This window comes from Microtus pennsylvanicus, chromosome 9 (assembly GCF_037038515.1).
Source record: "Microtus pennsylvanicus isolate mMicPen1 chromosome 9, mMicPen1.hap1, whole genome shotgun sequence".
NCBI classification, from domain to species: domain Eukaryota; kingdom Metazoa; phylum Chordata; class Mammalia; order Rodentia; family Cricetidae; genus Microtus; species Microtus pennsylvanicus.
The window spans coordinates 46,583,713-46,606,503 of NC_134587.1; the positions used below are offsets into that span (position 1 = coordinate 46,583,713).

Below are 22,791 nucleotides of genomic sequence, written 5' to 3' on the forward strand. Positions count from 1 at the left end.
GGGCTTAGCAGTGCACTGCAGCCCAGCGTGTCTCTCGAAGGGGTTTTTTATTCTGTTAGAAGTTAGCACTCAAGCTGTTGGGTTGCTTTTTCAGACTGTAACGGTCAGTGTTCATTATTTTAAAAAGGGAGCCACCCAGAGCATACACCCTGGAAACGAATGGGTCTTTTGTAGTTTTCTCTCCTCGTATCCACCCTGTCTCTCAGCTGTTTTCTGTGCAGCCACTAAGGTGACTTGTGCAGTTAGGGACACATGTGATGACTCTCCTGCTTGACAGTCCTCAAAGGTTTCTTGTTGCTCTCCTGTACGGTTCAAACCTTTTAGCATGGTATCTGGTTTCCTCCAGCCCTAGTTCCAGCCAGCTTGCTCATATCTTATTTATTTACCTCTTTATCTGTTTTTTTTTTTTTCTGTTTTCTCCACTAAACTGAGCATCTGAAAGGAATGTTCCCCTGTATCGTTCAACCTTGCAGTCGCAATGAGTAATAAACCATCAGTTTTTGGTTCTACTTGCCTCATTGCTGGGACATGCTGCTGCAGCCACTCGTCCATTGAGCGCTCTGCTCTGGCCTACTCATTCCTTAACTAAGCAGTCTACTGTTGGAATATTAGACTGTCTGCAGACCTTTATTGACATATGGAGTTGACTTGACATGCTTACTGGGCCATGGTGTCCCAAAGATGATAACCTGCTTGTTTCTCTGGTATTTTTGATACCCCGGAGATGATCATCTCAGAACAGGTTCTCATAGTTGGTTGCATACAGGCACTTAGCTTGACAGGCTAGAAGATAAGTATTTCCTATCATGGAGAATTTGGCCTTTACTACATGCTTTGGTGGGGCTGTAGCTGATGCCATGTTCCTAAATGAGCAGGTGGAAACTGTGCCCTCGTATGAGTAAGCAGCAAGCGCGTGGTTTGCTGTGACTCAGTGGAGATGAGTAGTCAGTTATTCTTGGTGTCACTGCTAGTGATGAGCATGGAAGGACCCTCCAGCAGGCTGCTGTGATAGAGCTTCATTTCCACTCTCAGGTTCACTGCTGTGGCCTCTGCACCTGCTCAGAGCTCCACGAGCACACCCCCCGTGTTGCCGTTCTCCTCCTCCCCCAAGCCAGCTGCTTCTGGACCACTCAGCCATCCCACACCTCTCCCAGCGTCATCCAGCTCTGTGTCTTTGAAGTCTTCAGTTTCTCCCTCACCATCAGGTATTCTCTGGAGCCAGTGGCTTCTGTTTTCAGCGGAATACTGTTCAGCATTTTAAGAATCTTTGGTAATATATAGTGAGGCAAGTTTTTTTTGTTTTGTTTTTCTTTTTTCCATTTATTTATATTTTTTGTATGAGTGTTGTGCATGTATACCTGCATGCCAGAAGAGGGCATCACCTACCATTGTATATGGTTGTGAGCCACCGTGTGGTTGTTGGGAATTGAACTCAGAATCTCTGGAAGAGCAACCAGTGCTCTAAACTGCTAAGCTATCTCTCCAGTCCTGGTTTTTGTTTTTTTTTTTTTTTTCAAGACAGGGTTTCTCTGCGTAGCCCAGCTGTCCTAGAACTCACTCTGTAGACCAAGCTGACCTCAAACTCAACAGAGATGCCCTGCTTCTGTCCTCAGTGTTGGGATTAAAGGCGTGTGCCACCATCCTTGTTTGTTTGTTTTGTTTTTACTTTAATGTTTTAATGTGCTGTGATTGTTGTGCTCAGAATTGGGAAATTCACAGTGGTTTCAGTTATGTTAGTCTCCACTTAGCTGCTCGTGGATGTTCAAAGACGGCATCTTGTGGCGGGGTGCCCGTCCTTACACACAGCTGCTGTAATGGAAGGACAGTTACTGAACTGCCCTTCCCCATGGCAGGAGCAGCCCTCAGTGACTCCCGTGCTTACTGCTCCTGAGAGTCTAAGAACATTTTTGCCCTCAGCCACTCTAAGCAGTGATGACGTACAATACTTGAGACAGGATTTAAGACTCCAGAGGGCATTGCACCTACCCTACCTTTCTCCCTTCCTGTCTATGTACAAGGTTGCAAAAACTGTAAATACTGTGGTCTTCACCAAGGTTCAGGGCTTCCTAACATTTTTTTGGGTTTGCTTATTTCTTTTTTCCTTTTATGTAAAAATTTTAAAACATGTCAGGGTTAATTGCAGACATTGTGAAACAGTTGACCTCTAGATATGTGAGCTCCTGCCTCCTAAAAGCCAGGGAAGGCTATCACAGCTCAAGGAGTTACAGCAGTCACATCTAGAGTCCGTTCAGATTTACCACGGTCCCAAGTAAAGTTCACTCCCTGAATTTTCTGCGTAGTCTCAGTTCATTTCTTTAACATTTATGAGAAAGCCAGCTCAGTGGTTTGGGGACCGTCCCTGTGGATCTGATTGTTTGCACATGAGAGGACTCAGACTGCAGATCTGCCAAGCGCCAGTGATGTGCATCCCCAGGCGCGCTTCCATTCAGGCTGACGGCAGCACATGTTTCAGTTGGGCTTGGTAGGGGTGCTTGCTGGGTGCATGCGTGTGATTGCAGGTACTCACAGGCCAGAGGTGTCCGACACCTGGAGTTGTTCCAGGCAGTTGTAAACCACCTGAAGTGGACGCTGGGAACCAAAGTTGGGTTCTCTGCAACTCACTCTTCATTGCTGAGCCATCTCCCGGGCTCCCAATGCAGTTTTTCAGTTGCTTATTTGGGTAGCCATTTGTTTGGGTTTTTGTTTTGTTTTGAAGGCAGGGTTTCACTGTGTAGTTCTGGCTGGTTTTGAACTCACAGATCTGTTTGGCCTGCCTCTGTCTCCTGAGTGTTGGGATTCAAGGCTGGACCACCTGGCCTTGGGTAGCCATTTAGATGTGAATGTCTGGAATATTATTTTGGCAAATCCCGAATAGATAACGAATGAGGAAATTTCTGAATTCTTTGAGTAAGGGAAGTTTCTTTTTAAGTTTGCTGAAGTCACCTCACTAAACTATCTTGTCAGCCATCTTTGTGTTTTTGAGACAGGTCTCAAATGTGGCCTAACCTTGCCTATACGTTATCTGTAGTCTAAAGTGCCCGTGAACTCAGAATCCTCCCTTGCTGAGCCTCCTGAGGCTGAGATTATGGGTTTGCACCAGAGGACCCAGTCTGGTCATCGTTCTCTAATATGATTGTCAAAGTGGAGCCAGAGACAATGTGTAACTCCTTTCCTTAGATTTGGGGACAGATGTTTGTGGTGACGGAAGTCTGCTCTAACTGACTTCTCTGGTCGTTTAAGCTTCAGGCCGATCAACTCCAAGTGGTCCAAGTCCAGTGCCGTCCATGGTGCAGAAGTCACCCCGGATAAACCCTCCCGTGGCAAAGGCGGGTTCTCCTCAGGTATATTACATTCTCTCACTACACCTGCCTTTTACAAAGTTGGCCTTTGTGCTTTAGAATTCAGACGTGGGAGCGGTGATGAGGACTGCACAGGAGACGCCAGAGTATGTGCTTGAAGTTCTTGACACGTTGTTACAAAAGCAATTATCTACTTACTTTCTTTTGTTGTTTGTTTTGTTTTGTTTTGTTTTGTTTTGTGTTTGTTTTGTTTTGTTTTAGACTGTGGTCTCCCTGTGGTAACCTAGCTGACTTGGTGCTCACTCTGCAGTCCAGGAGGCTGGCCTTGAACTTATAGAGATCCCCTCTGTCTCCTGAGTGCTAGGATTAAAGGCTTGTGCCATCATGCCCAGTTTTTTAATTGAAGTCATTTCTGTAGAAAAAAGTCCATATGGTATGTGTACACCTCAGTAATTGTCATCAGGTAAACAAACTTTGAAAACCAACAAGCAAGTTGATAAGAAGGCATTACCAGAATCTCCGGGCTCTTCTTCATATGGTCTTTATCCTTGCCAAGAGTCACCCACTCTCTTGATATCTAACAATCTATGGGTTAATTTTCCTGTTTACTGTTTCCTATCCAGTAGAGAGCCACAGCATATAGTCTTACTATGCTCTTATATCCATCCATCACTATTGCTATTTTATCACAGGTGCTCCTTTCATCTCGCAGAGTAGTGCTGACCTCAGCAATGTGCTTGATGTCCTCTGAACAGATGTACACATTGGGGTTTAAACGTGATTGTGGGCCACAGACCGCACATGGTCCTCTTTAGCAGGTTGCCACCCACAGTAGACACTTCCACCCATCCCTGTTCTTGACAGGCTTGGTATTTTTCATCTTACGTTGTATTTGGCTTTTTTTTCCCCCATCTTTTGTTTGTATTTGGTTTTTGTTTTTATTTAACTCACAGTTTCCTAGTGATTCTCAAAGTTGAGCTTTATTTCATACCAATTTTAGCCATCTGGATATTTTCTTGTATGTAGTCTCTTAATGTTCTTAATCTTTTTCTGTTGGATGGGGTCCTAGTTTGATTTCTGCTGCTGTGATAAAACACCAAAAGTACCAGTCGGTGGTGGCACCCGCCTTTAATCCCAGCACTCGGGAGACAGAGGCAGGCGGATCTCTGTGAGTTCGAGGACAGCCTGGTTCCAGGACAGACTCCAAAGCTACAGAGAAACCCTGTCTCAAAAAACTATAACAAAGAAACAAAACAACAGTAAACCACTGTCATAGGGGAGGAATGGGTTTATTATGCTTCCCCCTCAAGGTCAGTCCATAGTTGAGGGAATCAAGGTAGGCTCACTTACTGTTCCACATAGCAAGCGGTGCCTCTGACCAAGACAGAAAAAGAACAGCAGGAAACATGGAGGCTACTGCTTGCGGACTGGCTTGACTCAGTTTTCTTACACAATTCATAACTACCTGCGTATGACTACTACTGCCCATAGGAGGCTGGGCCCTCCTGCACCTGACAGTCCCCACAGACATGTTTACAGGGAAGCCTTATGTAGAGAGTTCTGCAGTCAGGGCTTCCCTCTTGGTCCGTCTTAGGTGATGGATCATGTGCGTGGGATTGACTCTAGGGTCTGTGCATGCTCAGCATGCATCTTATGATCTGTATAGTACTTAGTTTGGAAAGACACAAACACACAGCAAAGCAGATACAGTATATCCTCTTTGTATCACCACCCATGGATACAAGATCTTTACTTTAGTATAACAGAATGGTTTTATTTTTTCCTTTCTTTATTTCACAGCCCTGGGGATTGAACTACTAGACAAGCATGCTACCATTGTGCTTTAACCCACCCTAGTTCTTTTGTGCTTTTCAAACTCGCATTTATTAGGGGTGTGTAGTGTATGTGCACATGAGTGTGAGGAGGCCAGGAAAACCTTGTGCGTCCTGCTCTATCACTTGCTACCTTCTTTCCCTGCGCCAGGGTCTGTCACTGAACCTGGACTTAGGTGGACAGCCAGGATGCCCCTCTACTGTGGGGCTATATGTACCTATGGTCACACCCAGTTTTTATAAGGGTTTCTCATGCTTACCTGCTGAGCCATCTCCCCAGGTTCTCATGTCTTGCTTTAGGAATAATTTCCTGTTTCTTATTCAGAAAGGTTTTCCTATGCTGTTTACAGTTCTGATACTTACTTGTATTTAAGTCAGTGGCCATCACTTCAGCTTGCTTATGTGGCTCTACTGTCTGTCAGTTTCCCACTTGAGTATTCCAGGAGCAACAGTCGTGCCTTTTCCTGCTGTGCCTACCGTCCTAACACACACCTGCACTGCACTAGCTTGTAGTACAGTGCCCAGCACATGGGTGTTTGTTAGGTGGCTGTTTGGTGACTGCTTATGCAGTCTGAAGCCATGTCAGGGCACGGCAGATTTTAGCAGCTCTTGCCCAGCCCTTGCTCCTTCTCTCTGAGAAGCTTTTCCACCTCCATTAGCAGCACTGACAAAGCAGGGCTTTGCACAAGCACAGAAGCAAAAGCGCTGGGGTCTCCTTTCTTCATTGGTAGTGCTTCTTCCCTTCTAGGTCATGTTCTGTGGCATATATCCTCGCATGTCATACACATCTTGGGTTAGGCTTTGGCTGTCTCTTGCCTGTTGCTGTCCTGACTGCTGCACCCTTTTTGGATTTTTTCTCTTGCTGTCATTCCTGTCCTTTGAGTAGCAAGATGGTCACCGTGGCAGACCAATGGGACTGTTGCTAGAAGCTAGAGCTCCGGTGTGGAGCCTGTCTCGAAGCCTTTTCCTTCCATTGCAGGCCAAGTCCCTCCAGCCTCCTGTCACAGAGAAGCAGGGCCATCAGTGGAAAGATTCAGACCCTGTGATGGCTGGAATCGGAGAGGAGGTGAGCTCGTTGCTTGTGTTATTTTCTGAGAGTAGCTCTGACAGTAAGACTGTAGTGGCCTTAAGTGCAGTCAGCTGCATGGCCATTCTTCTCACATCAGGGCCTGGCGTGGCCCCTGTAGAGGTTTGTTCCGAAATCGTGGAAGCAGTGCTGTTACTGCTGCCGCACAGAACCGGTTGTCTCTTTGCTCATGGTTCTCGCAGATTGCACACTTCCAGAAAGAGCTAGAGGAATTAAAGGCCCGGACCTCCAAAGCTTGCTTCCAGGTTGGCACCTCAGAGGAGATGAAGATGCTGCGGACGGAGTCAGATGACTTGCACGCCTTCCTCTTTGAGATTAGAGAGGCCACAGAGGTTTGTATCAGTGGAGCTCTTTCCTGAGTACAAAGGGGCTTTTAGAAATTGTTGGTCCAGAACACTAGTATGAACCACTGTGCTCTCTGAGGGCCATCATTGCTGCTGGTGGCCTTTTAACTGCAAAACCCTGAATTCAGGACTGTCAGAACTGAGGCTTAAAGCTATCCTAGCTGTCTGTCAGTTTCCTCCTGTGTAAAATGAGATCATAGTTTCTACCTCCTAGCTCATAATAGGCACTCCATTAAAGTTGGTTATAGCTGTTTAAGTATACTTTCAAGTGTTTCTTTTATGGCATCGAGTTAAAATTTTTTGGAGCATATACAGTACAAAATGTCAAATGTTTGCTGGTTAAAGCACTATTTCCTGTTGCTCTGGTCACTGCATAATGGGGAAAGCCAACTGCATACTCCATCCGGTACTGTGCTATACCAGATCATCTCATGAAGTCCTCATAGGTTTAAGGCCTGGGCCATATTGTGACCCTCTCCATAAGAGGCTTAACAAGCCAAGTGAGTTTCTGACAGCCCTGTTTAGTAAAGGATATTGTCGGACGCGTTTTCATGGTCTCCAGTCTTCTGCTCTTCTCAGTTTCCACATTATCAATCACCAGAAACTGTCCTAAAAACAGGAGCAGGATAATTAAAAAACAGAAACATTAGGACCTAAAGAAATAGCTCAGTAGATAAGAGCCCTGGCTGCTCCTCCAGAGGACCTGAGTTCAATTCCCAGCACCCACATGGTACCTCCAGTCTCAGGGTATCTGACTTCTTCTGACCTCTTCGGGCACCAGGCACTGAATGTGGCACACAAAGCAAATGCTTGTACATACAAAATTTAAAAATTAAAAAAAAAAGAACTTTAAGTGACTACCTTTCTAAGCAATGATTTTTTTTTCAGAGTTTAGGATTTTTAGTGTGTCCTATAGTCACTGAAGCAAGAAACACGATATAACATTTTTTTACACCTCCCCCCAAGAAAAAACAAAGAAAAAGAAGCTATAGGAAAAAATTTGTTTTGTACGTGGGAACAATTAAACTTTTTAAGGTAGCTAAAATAGTTGAGAGCCTCCACCCTCCTGGTCTCCACAGCAGTTGAATCCATGCATCTCTGCCTTTTCTAGTCTCTGCATGGAGACATAAGCACCCTGAAAACAACTCTGCTAGAGGGCTTCGCTGGCGTCGAGGAAGCCAGAGAGCAGAACGGAAGAAACCATGATTCTGGGTATCTGCACCTGCTCTATAAAAGACCGCTGGATCCCAAGAGTGAAGCTCAGCTCCAGGTAGGCGATGCCCTTACAGCTACTGAGAAAAGTAGCAGCAGCAGGGCCCTTGGTACCGTGGCTGCTTCTGAGGTGCGGGTGACGTCCCTTTAGCAAGCTGCTCGTTTTCTCCTCACAGCTTTCTGTGCTTTTCCAGACACTTAACTTGTGTTTGTTTTGGTTTTGCAAAACAGGTTTCTCTGTGTAGCCCTGGCTATCCTGGAACTCTGTAGACGAGGCTGGCCTCAAACTCACGGAGATCCACCTGCCTCTGCCTCCTGAGTGCTGGGATTAAAGACTTGTGCCACCCTGCCATAAACTTACTTGTAGCAAAGAAAATGGTACACTTTTCTTTTTATTTTAAGTTTAACAATTTAACTTTAAGATAGACTTCTTTAAGCCTTGAACTTGATAAAGTCCTTTACTTACATAGGAATGCATAAATCAAATCATGTATAATATTCAGTGGCAGTCTGTAAGGTGGTCTGGTGGGTATTTTTTAGATATTATTTCCAGTCTACAGGTCCAGCTGGTTACCCTGTATGGTGGCACTTATCTCATACTCGGGACAGAAGAAGGAGGGTGGTGAGTTTGAGGCCAACCTGGGCTACTAAACAAAGACCTTCTCAAAGACACAGAAAGCACAGACTTCAGTTGTTCTCAGTATGAGGGCTGTACCCTGAGCTCATGCTGGCTAGGAATCTGCTGTGGGGCTCTGTCATCTGTGCTCTAGCAGAGGTACATTTCTTGTTCAGTCTTAGCCTTTGTCTTTGCTTTAGCTGGTTGGATTTTGTTTGCTTCAGTGTCTTGGGTCATCTTTCCCTTCCCTCACAGAATCCCAGAGGGACAGTGTTGTTGGCCCTGATCCTTCTCTCCTTGGACGTCCGTCTGAATGTGTTGAGTCCTCTTGTACAAGGACTGAAGCCTCAGGCCTCTGGCCCTAGTGGTTTTCAAGACAAGGTTTCTGTTTATCTTTGGTCATCCTGGAACTCTCTCTAGTCCAGGCTGGACTCAAACTCACAGAGATCCCCCTGCCTCTGCCTCCTGAGTGCTGGGATTAAAGGTGTGAGCCACCACCACCCGGCTCCTGTTCATAGTTTCTGTCCCATGCCTGGAGACCTCCTATCCCTGGCAGATGAGAGAATGGCCTCTTGTCCAGGTGACTTCCTGGGGTCAGGGCAGGGTGTTCCTGCAGGACTGTTGTCAGGCTGCGGCCCCAGTGTAGGCAGTCCTCCGCCAGTCCTCACACAAGTCTTTTACCTCTGCCCCAGTTGCATGTCCCAGAGGAGAGCATTCAGCTTCCACACAGAGAAAGAAAAAATTACCTTCTTTCATCGCACTGAACAGATAATGGACACTTAACTACATACAAAGCAAGGGTGTGCGGCTTTGCTGCGACGGTCAGGCTTTATAACTAGTAAAGCCTGCGCCCATGCTCTCAGCCACTACTGCATGTAGTTCCTGAAGCTGGGTAAGGGACAGCCGGGAAGATGGACAGAGAATTTTCATGTGGTGTATGTTGCCATGGGGCCACAGGTGAGAGCAGGGAAGCCACTGAGTGTTTGCAGCAGGCCTTTCAAGTGTGGAGTTTTGTCGCTCCACCTAGTTGGAGGAAAGGACATCAGCTAGTATGGACCTGAGGTCAGGGCTGAGGTGGGTAAAGGAAAGCCTCCTGTAGTCATCAGATGCCTTTGGGGCTCCTGTGGCCTCCCTGGACTCAGCTTGGCTCTTTCTAAATGACATTCTCTGTTTGCAGTTGAGACATAATACTTATATCCAAGAATATGTGTGAAATACATTTCAGTACAGTCAGGTCTGTGCCGTGGGTGAAGTGCTTACCTGGGAGCTGCTCAGTGTCTGTACACTTGCTTGATTGAATGCTTCAGCTCTGTTTTAATTTTTGAGTCGGATTATGTAGCTGTGAAGGTTGACTGTGTCCCTTCCAGCTGGTGCGAACTGTAGTGCATGTGGGGACACGCTCCTCGAGTGTGAGGTTGTCCGTGTGCTCTGTGCTGTGTCTAGGCTCCGTTCTTCTCAGCACCAGTTGTCAAGTCATCTGTTTTACATTTCATTTCATAGTGGGAAAGAACTAAACGGGAGCCCAGTGAGGAGTGCACAGGCATCCCATCCTGCCCCACCCTTCCCAGGGCCTGCGGCTGTCGCACCATTCTCTTTCCCTTTCTCTTTCTTCTCTCTTTTGCTACTGTAGAAATGGAATTTCCATTTTTCATTTTGTTAAATGGCTTGTATTTAATGGCTATAGTAAAACCTAGTGTTTTCCTTGTTCATACAGTTCTCAATATAGAAATATTTTATAATTATTTTTATTACTTTAATACAGCTTTCTTTCCAGCTACCAGAAAAATGAGTCATTAATTTTTTTCTTGTAGGAAATTCGCCGCCTTCATCAGTATGTGAAATTTGCTGTCCAGGATGTGAATGATGTTCTAGATTTAGAGTGGGATCGGCATCTGGAACAGAAGAAGAGACAGAGGTCAGTGAGATGTGCCGCTGCCCCTGCCGTTTGTAGGAGCAGGCGAAACCTCGCGGATGTGCTTCCTCTTCCTTACTCATCTCACTTCAGAAAGTTTGAGTTACAAAACCGCTAAATGATGGTTGTGGTGATTTTAATGTAAACCAGTTGACATCACATCATAATTCAGAATAATAAGGATTTGAATTTCATTAGGGCTGAGGATGTAGCTCAGTAACAAAGCAAGTGTCTTGTATGTTTGTATACAGTATGTTCAGCCCCAAGCATCACAGAAAAACTCAAGCATCAAGAAGGTGTAAAATACTGTGTAATCATGGGGGCAAGCCCACGCATTTAATCCCACCACTGGGGAGGCAGAGGCAAGTGGATGTCTGAGTTCAAGGCCAGCCTGGTCTACAGAATGAGTTCCAAAAACAGCTAGAAGCCGGGCGGTGGTATCCCAGCACTCGGGAGGCAGAGGCAGGCGGATCTCTGTGAGTTCGAGACCAGCCTGGTCTACAGAGCTAGTTCCAGGACAGGCTCCAAAGCCACAGAGAAACCCTGTCTCGAAAAACCAAAAAAAAACCCAGCTAGAGTTAGACAATCCTGTCTCGAAAAAAGCAGACAAACAAATGAAAATACTGTGTAGTAACTGAATAACATGTTCTCAAGAAATTATATTAAACGGCCAGGTGGTGCTGGCACACGTCTTTAATCCCAGCACTTGGGAGGTAGAGGCAGGCGGATCTCTGTGAATTCGAAGTTGCCTAGTCTACAGAGCGAGTTCCAAAGCTACACAGAGAAACCCTGTCTCGGGAAAAAAAAAAAGAGGAGGAGGAGGAGGAGAAGAGAGAAATTGCATTAAATGCTTTTAATCTTGTATCAAATGTATAAAATAATTAAAAGCATTTCAGATGACTTCAGTAGGAAGCACAAGTGTGGGAAGAAGGAGCGGATCTGTGGGTGAACTCACAGTCACAGCCTTTGAATAAGAGAACGTGCCTTGGGGCTGGAGAGGATGGCGCAGTGGCTAGGAGTGCTGGCTGCTCCTCTGGAGGACCTACACTGGGTACCGTATAGCAGCCTATAACTCCAGTTTCAGAGAGTCTGACCTCCTTCCTTTCACAAGTTCTCTGTGTCCATGGCGCTCATAAATACGTTCTGGCCCTGACACACACAAACACACATGCCTTTGAGGAAAAGTATTCTAATTAGTGTGACTAGTTAAAGGATTTGGCAAGGGGGCTGGAGAGATGGCTCAGAGGTTAAGAGCACTCAGGAAGCAGAGGCAGGTGGAGGTCTGAATTCTACGACAAACATCAAACCACAGCAAAAGTAGGCTTTCCAGAACTGCACACACTAACAGAAGCCAGCTATCTTTACCCGTGCGGTGCCTACTTACTGCGCTGCTCAGTTCCCTTTCTGCAGAGTTCAGGTTCTGGCCATGGTTTCTATTTCTTGGCATGTCTCTGTTTTCAGCCCTTCTCTAAATCTTACCTTATACCAACTAGAAAGTCCTGGAAAATTGTGTTCCATCACTCACTCGGCTGCCTTGTTCTTGGTGGTTCTGAGAAAAGGAACTGAAACCAGCTGGAAGTTTGTGTTGTGCATCAGCAGCTTTCATTTTGTAGTCAGTTATGTGGTGATAGACAGACAGACAGGCAAGAGCAAAGAAACCAGGACCAACATTTATTTTTTTCTTCAAGTTAGTAGAAACATTTTTAATAATGCTTAAAGAATCTAGACCTGTGTCTCTCTGACCTTAGACCTGCTACCCAGCAGTAACCACCCATCTGTTTCATTCTCTGGGGAAAATGATCTCTCAGCTGCCAGTACCTGTACTGTCTCCATTAGCAGTCTAAACGACACTTGCAGGAAACCTGCTTTATTTCCTTATTGAGTGTAATTTATGTACAGAAAACCTCAGGTCCAAATGGACAGCTGCAGGGGTTGCCCGTGTTGTTGGTTCCTGTTTCCCTTCTGCTGTGTTCTTTCCCCATACCTCCAGCTTTGCCCAGTTTGTACTATGTCCTGCTATGGCCCCCTCGTTCCCTCCCTCATGAGATTCTTGTGCCCTTTTCTTCATATTTCTTAATGTTTCTTGTCTGCTGGTTGTTCTCTGTTTTATTAGTTTCCCTGTTAGAATTGTAGCCTCATGTGTTGTGGTATGTGTTCTTTTCCTTATTGCCACAGGCGCCTGCTTGTGCCAGAACGAGAGACGCTTTTCAACACACTAGCCAACAACCGGGAAATCATCAACCAGCAGAGGAAGAGGTTGAATCACCTGGTGGACAGTCTGCAGCAGCTCCGTCTCTATAACCACACGCCTCCATGGAACCTGCCCTCAACGCTTTCAACACAGAGCAGCACTCACAGGTGTGCTGGATGAGCTGCGTAGAGGGCACATGAGCGTGTGAGGCGTGCGTTGGAAACAGTTGCAGTCTGTTGGCTGTGGTCCTGGTCGGGTTCTACAACCCCTTTGACCTCTGATTTCTTTGCGTGAAAGTAGGGGTGACAGTGCCTGCCTCCAGGGTGTGTAGGCTTAAGTTGGTAATGCAGGAGTGCTGTGCCTGAGGAAGTGCTCAACAGGCCACAGCGGATTCCATAGTAACACTGAGGCACTTTTATGGCCAATAGCTAATAGGGTTTTATTTCTCAGTCCCTTCAGAAGTCCAGGTTTGCTGCTCTGCTGTAGTGTGGAGCTGTGTGGATCCTTGCAGCTAGCCAGTTTGTCCCAAACTTACCCTGATAGTGTTGTGTTTCTGCTTTAGGCCTATGGAATTTTTGCTAAGGCACCAGTATTAGGCTCAGTGTGGGAGAATGTGGTCCTGAGGTTGTTAGCTTTCCTCCTGTGTATTGTTGGGCAGCTGTTTCTCTAGTAAATAGTCTCTAATCTCTTGGGTTAGATACTGAGAAGAGTATATACCATATAGTCTCAGCTTCTTATGCTTAGTTTGGGTGTAACACTGCCCTGTTTCAGTTTTGACAGTGATCTTGAAAGCCTCCTAAAAACTACCATTGAATCTCACACCAAGCCCTCTGCCAGAGTGCCAGGTAAATGCTCCTTTCCAGCCTCCCAGTGTAGTCTGCGATCTAACCTGGCTTTTAAAGCTAAGTCTTAGCATTTATGGGTTGATGAATTTCTTACAGCTAAACTGTCCCCTGCGAAACAGGCCCAACTGAGGAACTTCTTGGCCAAAAGGAAGACCCCACCAGTGAGGTCCACTGCTCCAGGTAAGGAGAACGGGTCCTGGAGCTTTCAGGGTTAGCTGTGGAGTGCTAGGGCAGGCTGAATAGAAGATCAGGTTTAGTACTGGAATAAGAAGCAGTTCAAATATTTTGGATAAAACAAGTCAAGGTGATTCTTTGGGCTTTGATATCGGCAGTCCCTAGGTGATAATGATTTGGAATGGCATGGGATGGGCTGAGATGGAGCCTCACCTCAAACCTTATATAGGATTTTAGAAACATTACACTTGAGAAACATCTTAAGGAAAATGTATAGGGTAGGCAGTAATGATTTAAATCGTTGCTAAGGGACTGGGAAGAGGCCTAGTGAAGAAAGGCTTATGATTTCTGCCAGGCCTGGAGACCTGAGTTCAGGCTCTAGGACTCACACAGTGATAGGAGAAAACTGACCTCTGCGTGCGCATTATGACTCTCTCTCTCACACACCACAGTAAATAAATAATCGATTTTTAAAAACTTGCTGAAAAGCAACAATATAAGAGATGAAGGGTACTTTTAATATTTTATCTAAAATTCCTTAATTTTTTTGAATCTAGCATATGCCAGGGATCTCTACTAAAACCGTGGAACTACATCCTATCCCTTATTTTTTTTCCTTTTTCTTTTCTTTCCTTCTCCTTCTTTCTTTTTTCTTCTTCCTTCTTTTTCCTCCTCCTCCTCTACCTTCTTCTCCTTCTCTTTCTTCTTTTTTTCTTTTTTAAAAATAGGGTCTCGTGTAGCTCAGACTAGCCTGAAACTCCAATTGTTGTTTCATTTTTCTGCAGCTGAGATTCCATTGTGCCGTTGCCATGGTGATTTTGAGCACTGTGTATGGCCTCCAGCACAGTGTGTTCTCCAATCTGTGTGTTTTAGTCCTTTCTCTTGAAGCTGCTGCTTCTCCCCCATCCCCACCTCCTTAGATACAGTTTTTTTGTGTAACAGCCCAGGTTGGCCTCAAACTCACAGAGATCCACCTGCCTCTGCCTCCCAGTGCTGGAATTAAAAGGCGTGAGCCACCACACCCACCTTGGAGCTGCCTACAGAAGATTCCACCAGACCCTTTTTCTTGGCCACATGTGCTCGGGCTATTTTTTGTGGGGAAGAAAAATGTAAGCACACATGCACTCGTGAGGATGCCGCGCGAGCGCAGTCAGGGTGTCGGTGTTCTTCTCTGTCACTCTATCTCACTCCCTTGAGGTGGGGGCAACTCCACTGATCATCTGTCTTTGCCTCCTTCTAGTGACAGGGTTTTAGATCCCCACAGCCATGCCAGCTTTTTAGAGAGGTGCAGGGGATTTTCATTTAGGACCTCATCTTTACACAGCATGTACTATTGGCCACTGGTCCCTCTCCCTAGCTCCGTTAGGCCACCGTTTTTGTTGCAGCTCCTCACATTCTAAGATTTTGCCAAACTATTCCACTTGTATCTTCTGGATCTATGGTACTGTCTTAGAATTTATATTTCTTTCGGAAAAAAAAGCACCACAACGAAAATCAACTTAGGAAAGGGTATTTCATCTTGTGCCATCTTGTGGTCTATCATGTGGGGAAGTCAGGACAGGGACTCAAGGTAGGACTCTGGAGGCAGGAACTGATGCAGAGGCCATGGAGGCTTGGTGGCTGCCTGGCTTCCTCCTCGTGCCTTGTTCAGTCTGCTTTCTTAGAGCACTCAGTACTGTCAGCAGGTGGTTGGCAGCAGTCAGTTGGGCCCTCCTACATCCATCATCCACCAAGCAAATGGCCCACAGACTTGCCTACAGGCCAATCCTTTCTCATTTTTCACAATTGAGAGTCCTCCTTCTCTTAGATTTCTTGCTTCTGTCAAGTTGACAAAAAAAAAAAAAACAGCCAGGACAGGCACCAATGCCTGTTATCTGTAGCTAGCATCACCATAATCAAAGGCAACTTTTTTCTCTTTGTGCTCTGCACATGTGGCTGATGCTGACTGCAGTGCACACCTTGTATTAGAAAGCATCACACCTGTAGCCAACCTTGCTAGTCCCGTCTGTCATCAGAGCACCTTTACTCATAAATCTGATTGAGTCCTTAGATGTGAGGTTTATGTAACTGTTTAGCAAATGTTCTAGATAGTGATAAATAAGATAGCAAGCGTGAATAAAGAGCATAAACATTACTGCAGCTGCACTGTATACTCGTTTAGTAATAACACACATGCTAGGGAGGATAACTCAGGGACATGGGGGCTTTGTTTTAGACACAGGGTCTCCTGCAGTCCAGACTGGCTTTCACCTCTGCAGTGGAAGATGGCAGTCTGAACAGTGTTCCTTATGAAGAGTGAATGAACACATCTCTCCCTCCTGAATGCTAGGGTTCCAGGCATTGCCACCACCCACAGTTTACATAAACTTTTTTTGTTTTGTTTTGTTTTTTGAGATAGGGCTTCTCTGTGTAGCCCTGGCTGTCCTAGAACTAGCTTTGTAGACCAGGCTTGCCTCAGACTCTCTGATCCAAGTGCTGAAATTAAAGATGTGCACTACCACTGCCCAGCTACTTAGAATTTTTTAAAACTTTAAAATGGTAATGTAATACACAAAAAAATACACAAAAAGAATGTATACCCTCTGCTGACATTAAGAAACAACATGGGGGCTGGAGTGATGACTCAGCAGTAAGAGCATTGAGTCAACAGGCTCCTCTGCCTGGACAGAGGCTGGACTCACGGCCTTGGCTGGTGCTCTGTGGGAAATGTGGTGAAGATACACTTCCAAGCACTTTGAGGTCACAGTTCCTTGGAGCTGCAGGATGAGGTACTTGTCCCTCTGTTGGTGTTCCTCAGAATTTAAGAATAAGCTTTAATTTCTTGGTCACTTTTGATTATATAAATGTGTATCTTGACAAGGTAGCACTGTTAAATGTAACAAAGACCGTGAAAATAACAGCTCTGCCGTATTTCACAGATAAATTAATTCAGTTGGCTTCCCCAGAGCCCCACTGGACTACTTTTGGTCAGAAATAAGTTCTTGACATTAAAAAATAACGATACCAGGTCGTTGACACCATATGCTTTGATGGAGTTTGTGAGAGGCCTCTGCAGCACTCTTGATGGCAGCATGAGCCAGCTTGTGGAGTCTGTTGCCCATTGAGCCCTTAAAAATGTAACCTTGAAATGTGTATCTGAGAAACAGAACTTTCTGGGGTTTTTTACACTTAATTAATTAATTAATTAATTATATATTTACTTGAGACTGAGTCTACATAGTTCTGGCTGACCTAGAACTATGTAGGCCAAATTGTCCTTGATCTCAGAGACACACCTGCCTCTACCTCCCAAGTGCTAGAATTAAAGGCGTGCGCCACCAAACACATCTGTACTTAACTATCTTAAATAGCCCCGGTGGCTAGTGGGCAGCAGCGCCCTGGCGTGTGGCCCCGGTTTCTACTTGCATCTGTTGTGTCACTCGTATGCTGAGACATTAAGATCTTGTAGCATGATCTGCCTTCGGGACAGACAAGCAAGGGCGGAAGAATGCTGCTTTGAATACCTTGGGAAGGAACGGGGCTAAGTGTTTTGTTTTTCCAGTGCACAGTGATAGCAGGCATTCAGAAGTTCAAGGTAGACAAAAGACTGACCCCACAGTATAAAGAAGGAAGAGCAGAGAAGACCATGGTTATGTTCCATGTTGGAATCACCAGGCTCATTTCAGTGTGTTTGAGACACTCGGACTGCGGCCATACCCACACCGACAGCCTGTTGTGGGTGTTCTGAGGTTACTGTTGGGAAGCAGCGGTGACGCCGTTTTCCTGCTCTGAGAGCTTAGTCTCTTGCTTTTCCACCAGCGTTGTTTTCTTTTTCAGTCTTTTGTCTGACAAGCTGTCCCTGACTTAGCAGCTTAGCTTACAAAGACCGCAGAACATCTTCTTTACAAGTTGAGTGTGTCTTTCTTGGCAGTGAAATGACAACTTTTGGGTTTGCTTTGTCTCATGTCCTTTCTGGGGTGGGGCTTCTGCAGCCAGCCTGTCCCGGTCAGCCTTCCTGTCTCAGAGGTACTATGAAGACTTAGATGAAGTCAGCTCCACGTCATCCATCTCTCAGCCTCTGGAGGGAGAAGATGTCCGGTCACCTTGCAAAGAGGAGGAGGCTGTGGTCCAGGTTCATCGGCATGCCCCTGTGGTCCGTACACCTTCTATACAGCCCAGTCTGCTGCCCCAGGCGGTGCCTTTTGCTAAGCCTCACCTGATCCATAGCTCCTCACCTGCTGCGATGAGCTCCCCAAGTAAGTCAGTGGTTAAAACTGTGACCATGAGCTACATGGCCATGTTGTGGTCACTCCCTGAGGCCATCTGTCTTGTGTGCTCACTGCTGTAGGGCCTCGTCAGAGCTTTGTGTCATGGTGACTTCTAGCAGAGACACAGTACTGGAACAAATCTGCTTTACAAGAAACCAAGCTCTGTATTGCTCTAAATACTCTCTTGTGCTTAAGAATTTTTAATTTTAGGGCTGGAGAGATGGCTCAGTGGTTAAGAGCATTGCCTGCTCTTCCAAAGGTCCTGAGTTCAATTCCCAGCAACCACATGGTGGCTCACAGCCATCTGTAGTGAGGTCTGGTGCCCTCTTCTGGCCTTCAGGCATACACACAGACAGAACATTGTATGCATAATAAATAAATAAATATAAAAAAAAAAAAAAAAAAAGAATTTTTAATTTTAGCATTTTCCCTAACAGAATTTACCATTTTAACTTTTCTGTGTTCCCTTTGCTGATTACATTTTTCTGATAAATTTTCTCTTCCCCCCCAGTCTCTACATCAGCCAGCAAAGTTATTCCTCAAGGAGCTGACAGCACAATGCTGGCAACCAAAACGGTTAAGCATGGTGCACCAGGTCCTTCCCACACCGTTGCAGCGCCCCAGGCAGCAGCTGCTGCAGCCCTGAGACGGCAGATGGCAAATCAGGCACCAGGTAAAGACTGCAGTTCTAGGAGAGTAACTGAGCTGTCCAGGTAGGTGTGGGCCTTGGATAGAGACGGCTGCTCCTCTCAGAATAGAAGGATAACTCGGTGACCTTGATATCTGTGAGGAGAGTTCAAGTTGTTTGCTCTGAAGGGAAGGTATTAGACAGGTGACACGCTTAGTTTTGTGGGAAGTTGATGGGTTTTGGTGCTGTTAAGTCCTACTTTTGATTGATGTTCTCTACTTTAGCCCTAACTTGAACAATATTTTAAGGATCACAGCCACTGGGAGGGTGGCTGTAGTGTGCTTACTTGTGTTCTAGTCGGGGAGAGTCAGCAGAGAGAGTTAGCCAAGCCGTGCATACCAGAGCTCGGCCGTCGCAGGTGTGCTGTGTTACGCTGATGTCGTCACTGGTCCCCAGTTAAGGCTTACCTTGTCAGGATTTCACAGTCTAGGGTTGGACTCAGGCTAGTTGTCACTCTTGTCAGCTTGGCCAGCCTTTGGTTCTCAGTAAGAGGCTGTTCCTCCTGCCACTGGGCCCATACAATTGGCACAAGTGCTGCCTGAAGATGGTAAGGAAGAATCTTAAAATACAAAAATACAAAGCCCCCACAAGGAAAGGTTGCCTAGTCCCAGAGTGAGGAGTGCCAGTGTGGGCTGTGTAGTGAATGTGACCTTCATGGACAGAGTGAAACCCTGGCTCAGAAAGTAAAGCAGGGCTGGAGGGATGGCTCAGCAGTTGAGCCCTGGCTGCTCTTCCAAAGGACCCAGTTTCAATTCTCAGCACCCACATGGCAGCTCACAACTGTCTGTAACTCCAAGATCTGACACCTTCACACAAACATATACATACAGGCAAAATACCAGTGAACATATAATAAAAATAAGTAATTTTTAAAAAAATCGCTCAACAACAATAAATCAAGTTTAAATATTTCTCTTGTGTATCACTGGAGCCTGTCCTAGAACTCATTCTGTAGATAAGGCTGGTCTCGAACTCACAGAGATCTGCCTCCCAAGTGCCGGGATTAAATATAACCTTCTTAAAATACCTAAAATAAATCAAGATAGCTCTTTAAGGTACTTAAGGCTTTCAGTAGCCCTGAACTGAAGGCTGTTAATCCCTGCATGTTGCCATCCCTGTCAAGATGAGCTAACAGTGTGGCAGATATCTGGGTTTTGCTGCAGAAAACTGGCCAGGGAATTGTCCCTCTATGCCAGTATGTTTTATTAGGTGGCATTGACGTCCATTCCTTGGCCTTTGGTAATTCGAGTCAGCCAGGTGTTCTATTGACTGCACTACTGAGTAGATTGCCTTCATAGAAGGTTGCTGTTTCTTCAGAGATAGGCTTTTTGATCCTTTTCAGGAATTAATGTGGTTCTCTTTCTTCCCTGTTTACATAGCTGTGAGCACTCTGACCGAGTCAACTTTGAAGAATGTCCCTCAAGTGGTAAACGTACAGGAACTGAAGAGTAATCCTTCAGCCCCTTCTGTGGCCATGGGGTACGTCACGGCTCTTCTGTGTGTTCATCCCACAGCGTGCTGTCCTTTCCACTTTGCCATGAATCAGCTGCAGCTCACAGCCTGTGATCTATGAATACTTTGTTGGGGGCAAAGTTGCATGGGCATACACTAAGCTATAAGTCAGGTGTGAAGTTTGATGTATCCATTTGTTTTAATGTTCTCAGGGTTCCAAAATTGACATTTCAAGTCCTAGTGAGCACTGTGTGATGATGGTGATGTAGAGATTGGCAGTGCCCTCCCTGACTTCCTCTCTTCCCTCATTTGAATTTTTTAAATTAAACTTGCCTTCTTCAAGAAGGAACAGGATTTGAGAAGCAAACAACTGTGCCTGCAGACCTTCTGCTTCTCCTCCATGCTGCTTAGGCAAGATCCTTGCCAGAGCTCACTTGGCTTTAGTCTTCTCCGGGGCTCAGGGTATGTGGTGCCAGCCAACCCCATGCCCCAGCAGTACGTGTGTGCGTGCGTGCGTGCGTGTGTGTGTGTGTGCGTGTGTGTGTGTGCGTGCGTGCGTGCGTGTGCGTCGTGCGTGTGCGCGCATGCGTGTGTGCGCGTGTGTGTGCGCGTGCGTGCGTGCGTGCGTGTGTGTGCGTGTGTGTGTGTGCGTGCGTGCGTGTGTGTGTGTGTGCGCGTGCATGCGTGCGTGCGTGCGTGTGTGCGCATGCGTGTGCTGTGCACACCACTTATCCTCTACTCACTGCACTGTTTGGAGTCACATTCCCTCAAGAACAACTAGCCTCCCTGTGCTGTCTGGAAATCCTTTGTCTTGAGTGGAGAGTTACCAGGGACCAGTGTCTTTAGATGATCCAGTGTCTGGTGCCCATGGCTAGTCAGTGGCAAGGGGTGCGACTACAGGCCCTGTTTTTTTACACCACGCTCCTGCCCTCTATTGCCACTATGGAACATACCTAGCTGCCCAAGGCTCCATTTTCATTTGGAGTGGCCTTGCCTCGATGTCTGCTGGACTTCAGTTGTTTGCATATTGGTCTACTTACCAACACTGCCTGCTGTAAAGAGTTATAATTATTTCAGGGTCAAAGTAATAGCCAAGAAACCAAATTTGCCTTCTTTGCTGTCTTGGAATGACTCAAGGCTGGTATTTGTGAGAACTGTGCCCTGGAGTGTGGGAGCTGGAACAGATTCCCATCCAGAGAAGGCAGGAATCCACTGGAAGGCAGAGTGCTGTGTTAAACACGGCGTGCGGAAACTGTGGGCTGGTACTTCACTAACCGAGGAAGAGAAGCGCCTTTGCCAGCGCTCAGTTCCTCTCCCTTTCCTAGCTCCTGCTCCTGTTCCCTGATGGCTGGGTCTAGCTCTGCTCTCCTCCAACAGAATACCACAGTGTTGGAGGATTTTAAAGATCTGTTCCTTATTTCTGTCTTTGTGTGTGTGCCTGTATGAGTTGATGTGCACTATGTTAATGCAGGAGTTTGGAGACCACAGAGAGTGTCAAACCCCTCCTGGAATTGTGAGCCACCCTGCATGGGTGCTGAAGCTATAATTGTTCCTAATGCAAGGCCATTGGAGCTGAACTCTGATACAGTTATTGAAGTTATATATACCCAGTGCCTAAAACATACTTTTATTTTCATTTTTAGCTTTAAAATGGTCTTCAGTTAGGTTCATGTTCCTGTGTGTCAGAAGACAACTTGTGGGGCTGGTTCTCCTTCCATCCCGTGGCTTCCAGTGGTCAAACCCAGGCCATCAGGCTTTACCTCTCACTGGCCCTTTTAAATAGGCTATTACCTGTCCAGTAATTGCTAACCTTAAAAGCAGCTCTTAAATTGAAAATAATATTTACCACCTTCCCCCTGGGGGAAGTTGATAGTGAAATGACTGATTTTCAGAATCTTGTAAGAAGCTGTCTCTGAAGTATATCAATATTGCGCTTACCTGCTCTCCAGTGATCTGCCCGCGCTATATTGTATAGTTGTAAGGCTGTTCTTCCATCTGTATTTAGCTGAAGCACTCCATAGCTGTTCACACTCTGTAGTGTTAGTCACTTGCTTCTGCAGCTTCCTGCAGAGCATCTGTTGCGAGTGTGGCTGCCCTGCCAGGGGTTAGGGGCAGGAGACAGTAAAGAAGGCGTTTATCTCTCAGCAAGGAGGTCACCAACCAACCAACTATATAGTTTTGTTTCTGTGTCATGTGTTGGGTGCAGGAGAGGTTCCAGGTGCTAGGAAGGCACAAAGAAAGACGCTCAGGCAGGTCTGGGCTTGGGGAAGAGTTAAGAAAGAAGATACTGTAGCCACATTTTGAAGAATGTCCAGAAGGTGCTAGGCAGAGCAGACAAATCAACCTTGGCAAGGGCAGAGCATATTCGGGTCACAGTTGAAAGGCCAGAATAGCTAGAGTCTTAGCAGGAAGCGGAGTGAGATGGGTACCAACAGTTGGTAGGGTTTTTTGTTCTTCTTCTTCCTCCTCCTTCTCCTCCTCCTCGTCTTCCTTGTCATTGTCTTCTTCGTCGTCTTCTTTTTTCCCCTGATTTTTTTGAGACAGGGTTTCTCTGTGTAGTCCTGGCTATCCTGGAACTCACTCTGTAGACCAGGCCTCAAACTTAGAGATTCACCTGCCTCTACCTCCCAACTGCCAATATTAAACATATTCTTCATAAGTATCTGTTATATGCTTGGTGCCAGAGATAAGACAGCAAAGCAGACCCTGGTCATATTTTACTAACGCTGCCCTGGTCATGGAAACATAAACAACATCCAGAATAAATAAAATATGTAGCATAGTGGATGATAGTAAGTGTGATGCAGAAAACAGTATAGGGAAAGGCTTTGGGGACTTGAGTAGCCGCTGTAAACATGGTGGCTGGGGAAGACCTCCCAGGAAGGTAGCGTA

The 22,791-nt window shown here is 46.1% G+C and overlaps 1 protein-coding gene across 3 annotated transcripts in view; it reads left to right on the forward strand.

Moving 5' to 3' along the window:
• Nup214 (nucleoporin 214) overlaps window positions 1–22,791 on the forward strand; it is a 78,158-nt gene that overhangs the window by 18,811 nt on the left and 36,556 nt on the right. For 2 of the 3 annotated variants that reach the window (XM_075985788.1, XM_075985789.1), the window contains exons 13-24: window positions 1,033–1,205; window positions 3,241–3,341; window positions 6,111–6,197; window positions 6,401–6,550; window positions 7,674–7,832; window positions 10,202–10,305; window positions 12,478–12,660; window positions 13,265–13,338; window positions 13,435–13,518; window positions 17,484–17,747; window positions 18,271–18,432; window positions 19,827–19,926. In XM_075985788.1, the coding sequence (XP_075841903.1) occupies window positions 1,033–1,205; window positions 3,241–3,341; window positions 6,111–6,197; window positions 6,401–6,550; window positions 7,674–7,832; window positions 10,202–10,305; window positions 12,478–12,660; window positions 13,265–13,338; window positions 13,435–13,518; window positions 17,484–17,747; window positions 18,271–18,432; window positions 19,827–19,926 (1,641 nt within the window). The remainder of the gene's footprint in view (window positions 1–1,032; window positions 1,206–3,240; window positions 3,342–6,110; window positions 6,198–6,400; window positions 6,551–7,673; window positions 7,833–10,201; window positions 10,306–12,477; window positions 12,661–13,264; window positions 13,339–13,434; window positions 13,519–17,483; window positions 17,748–18,270; window positions 18,433–19,826; window positions 19,927–22,791) is intronic. The other variant, XM_075985790.1, reaches the window with a different exon arrangement.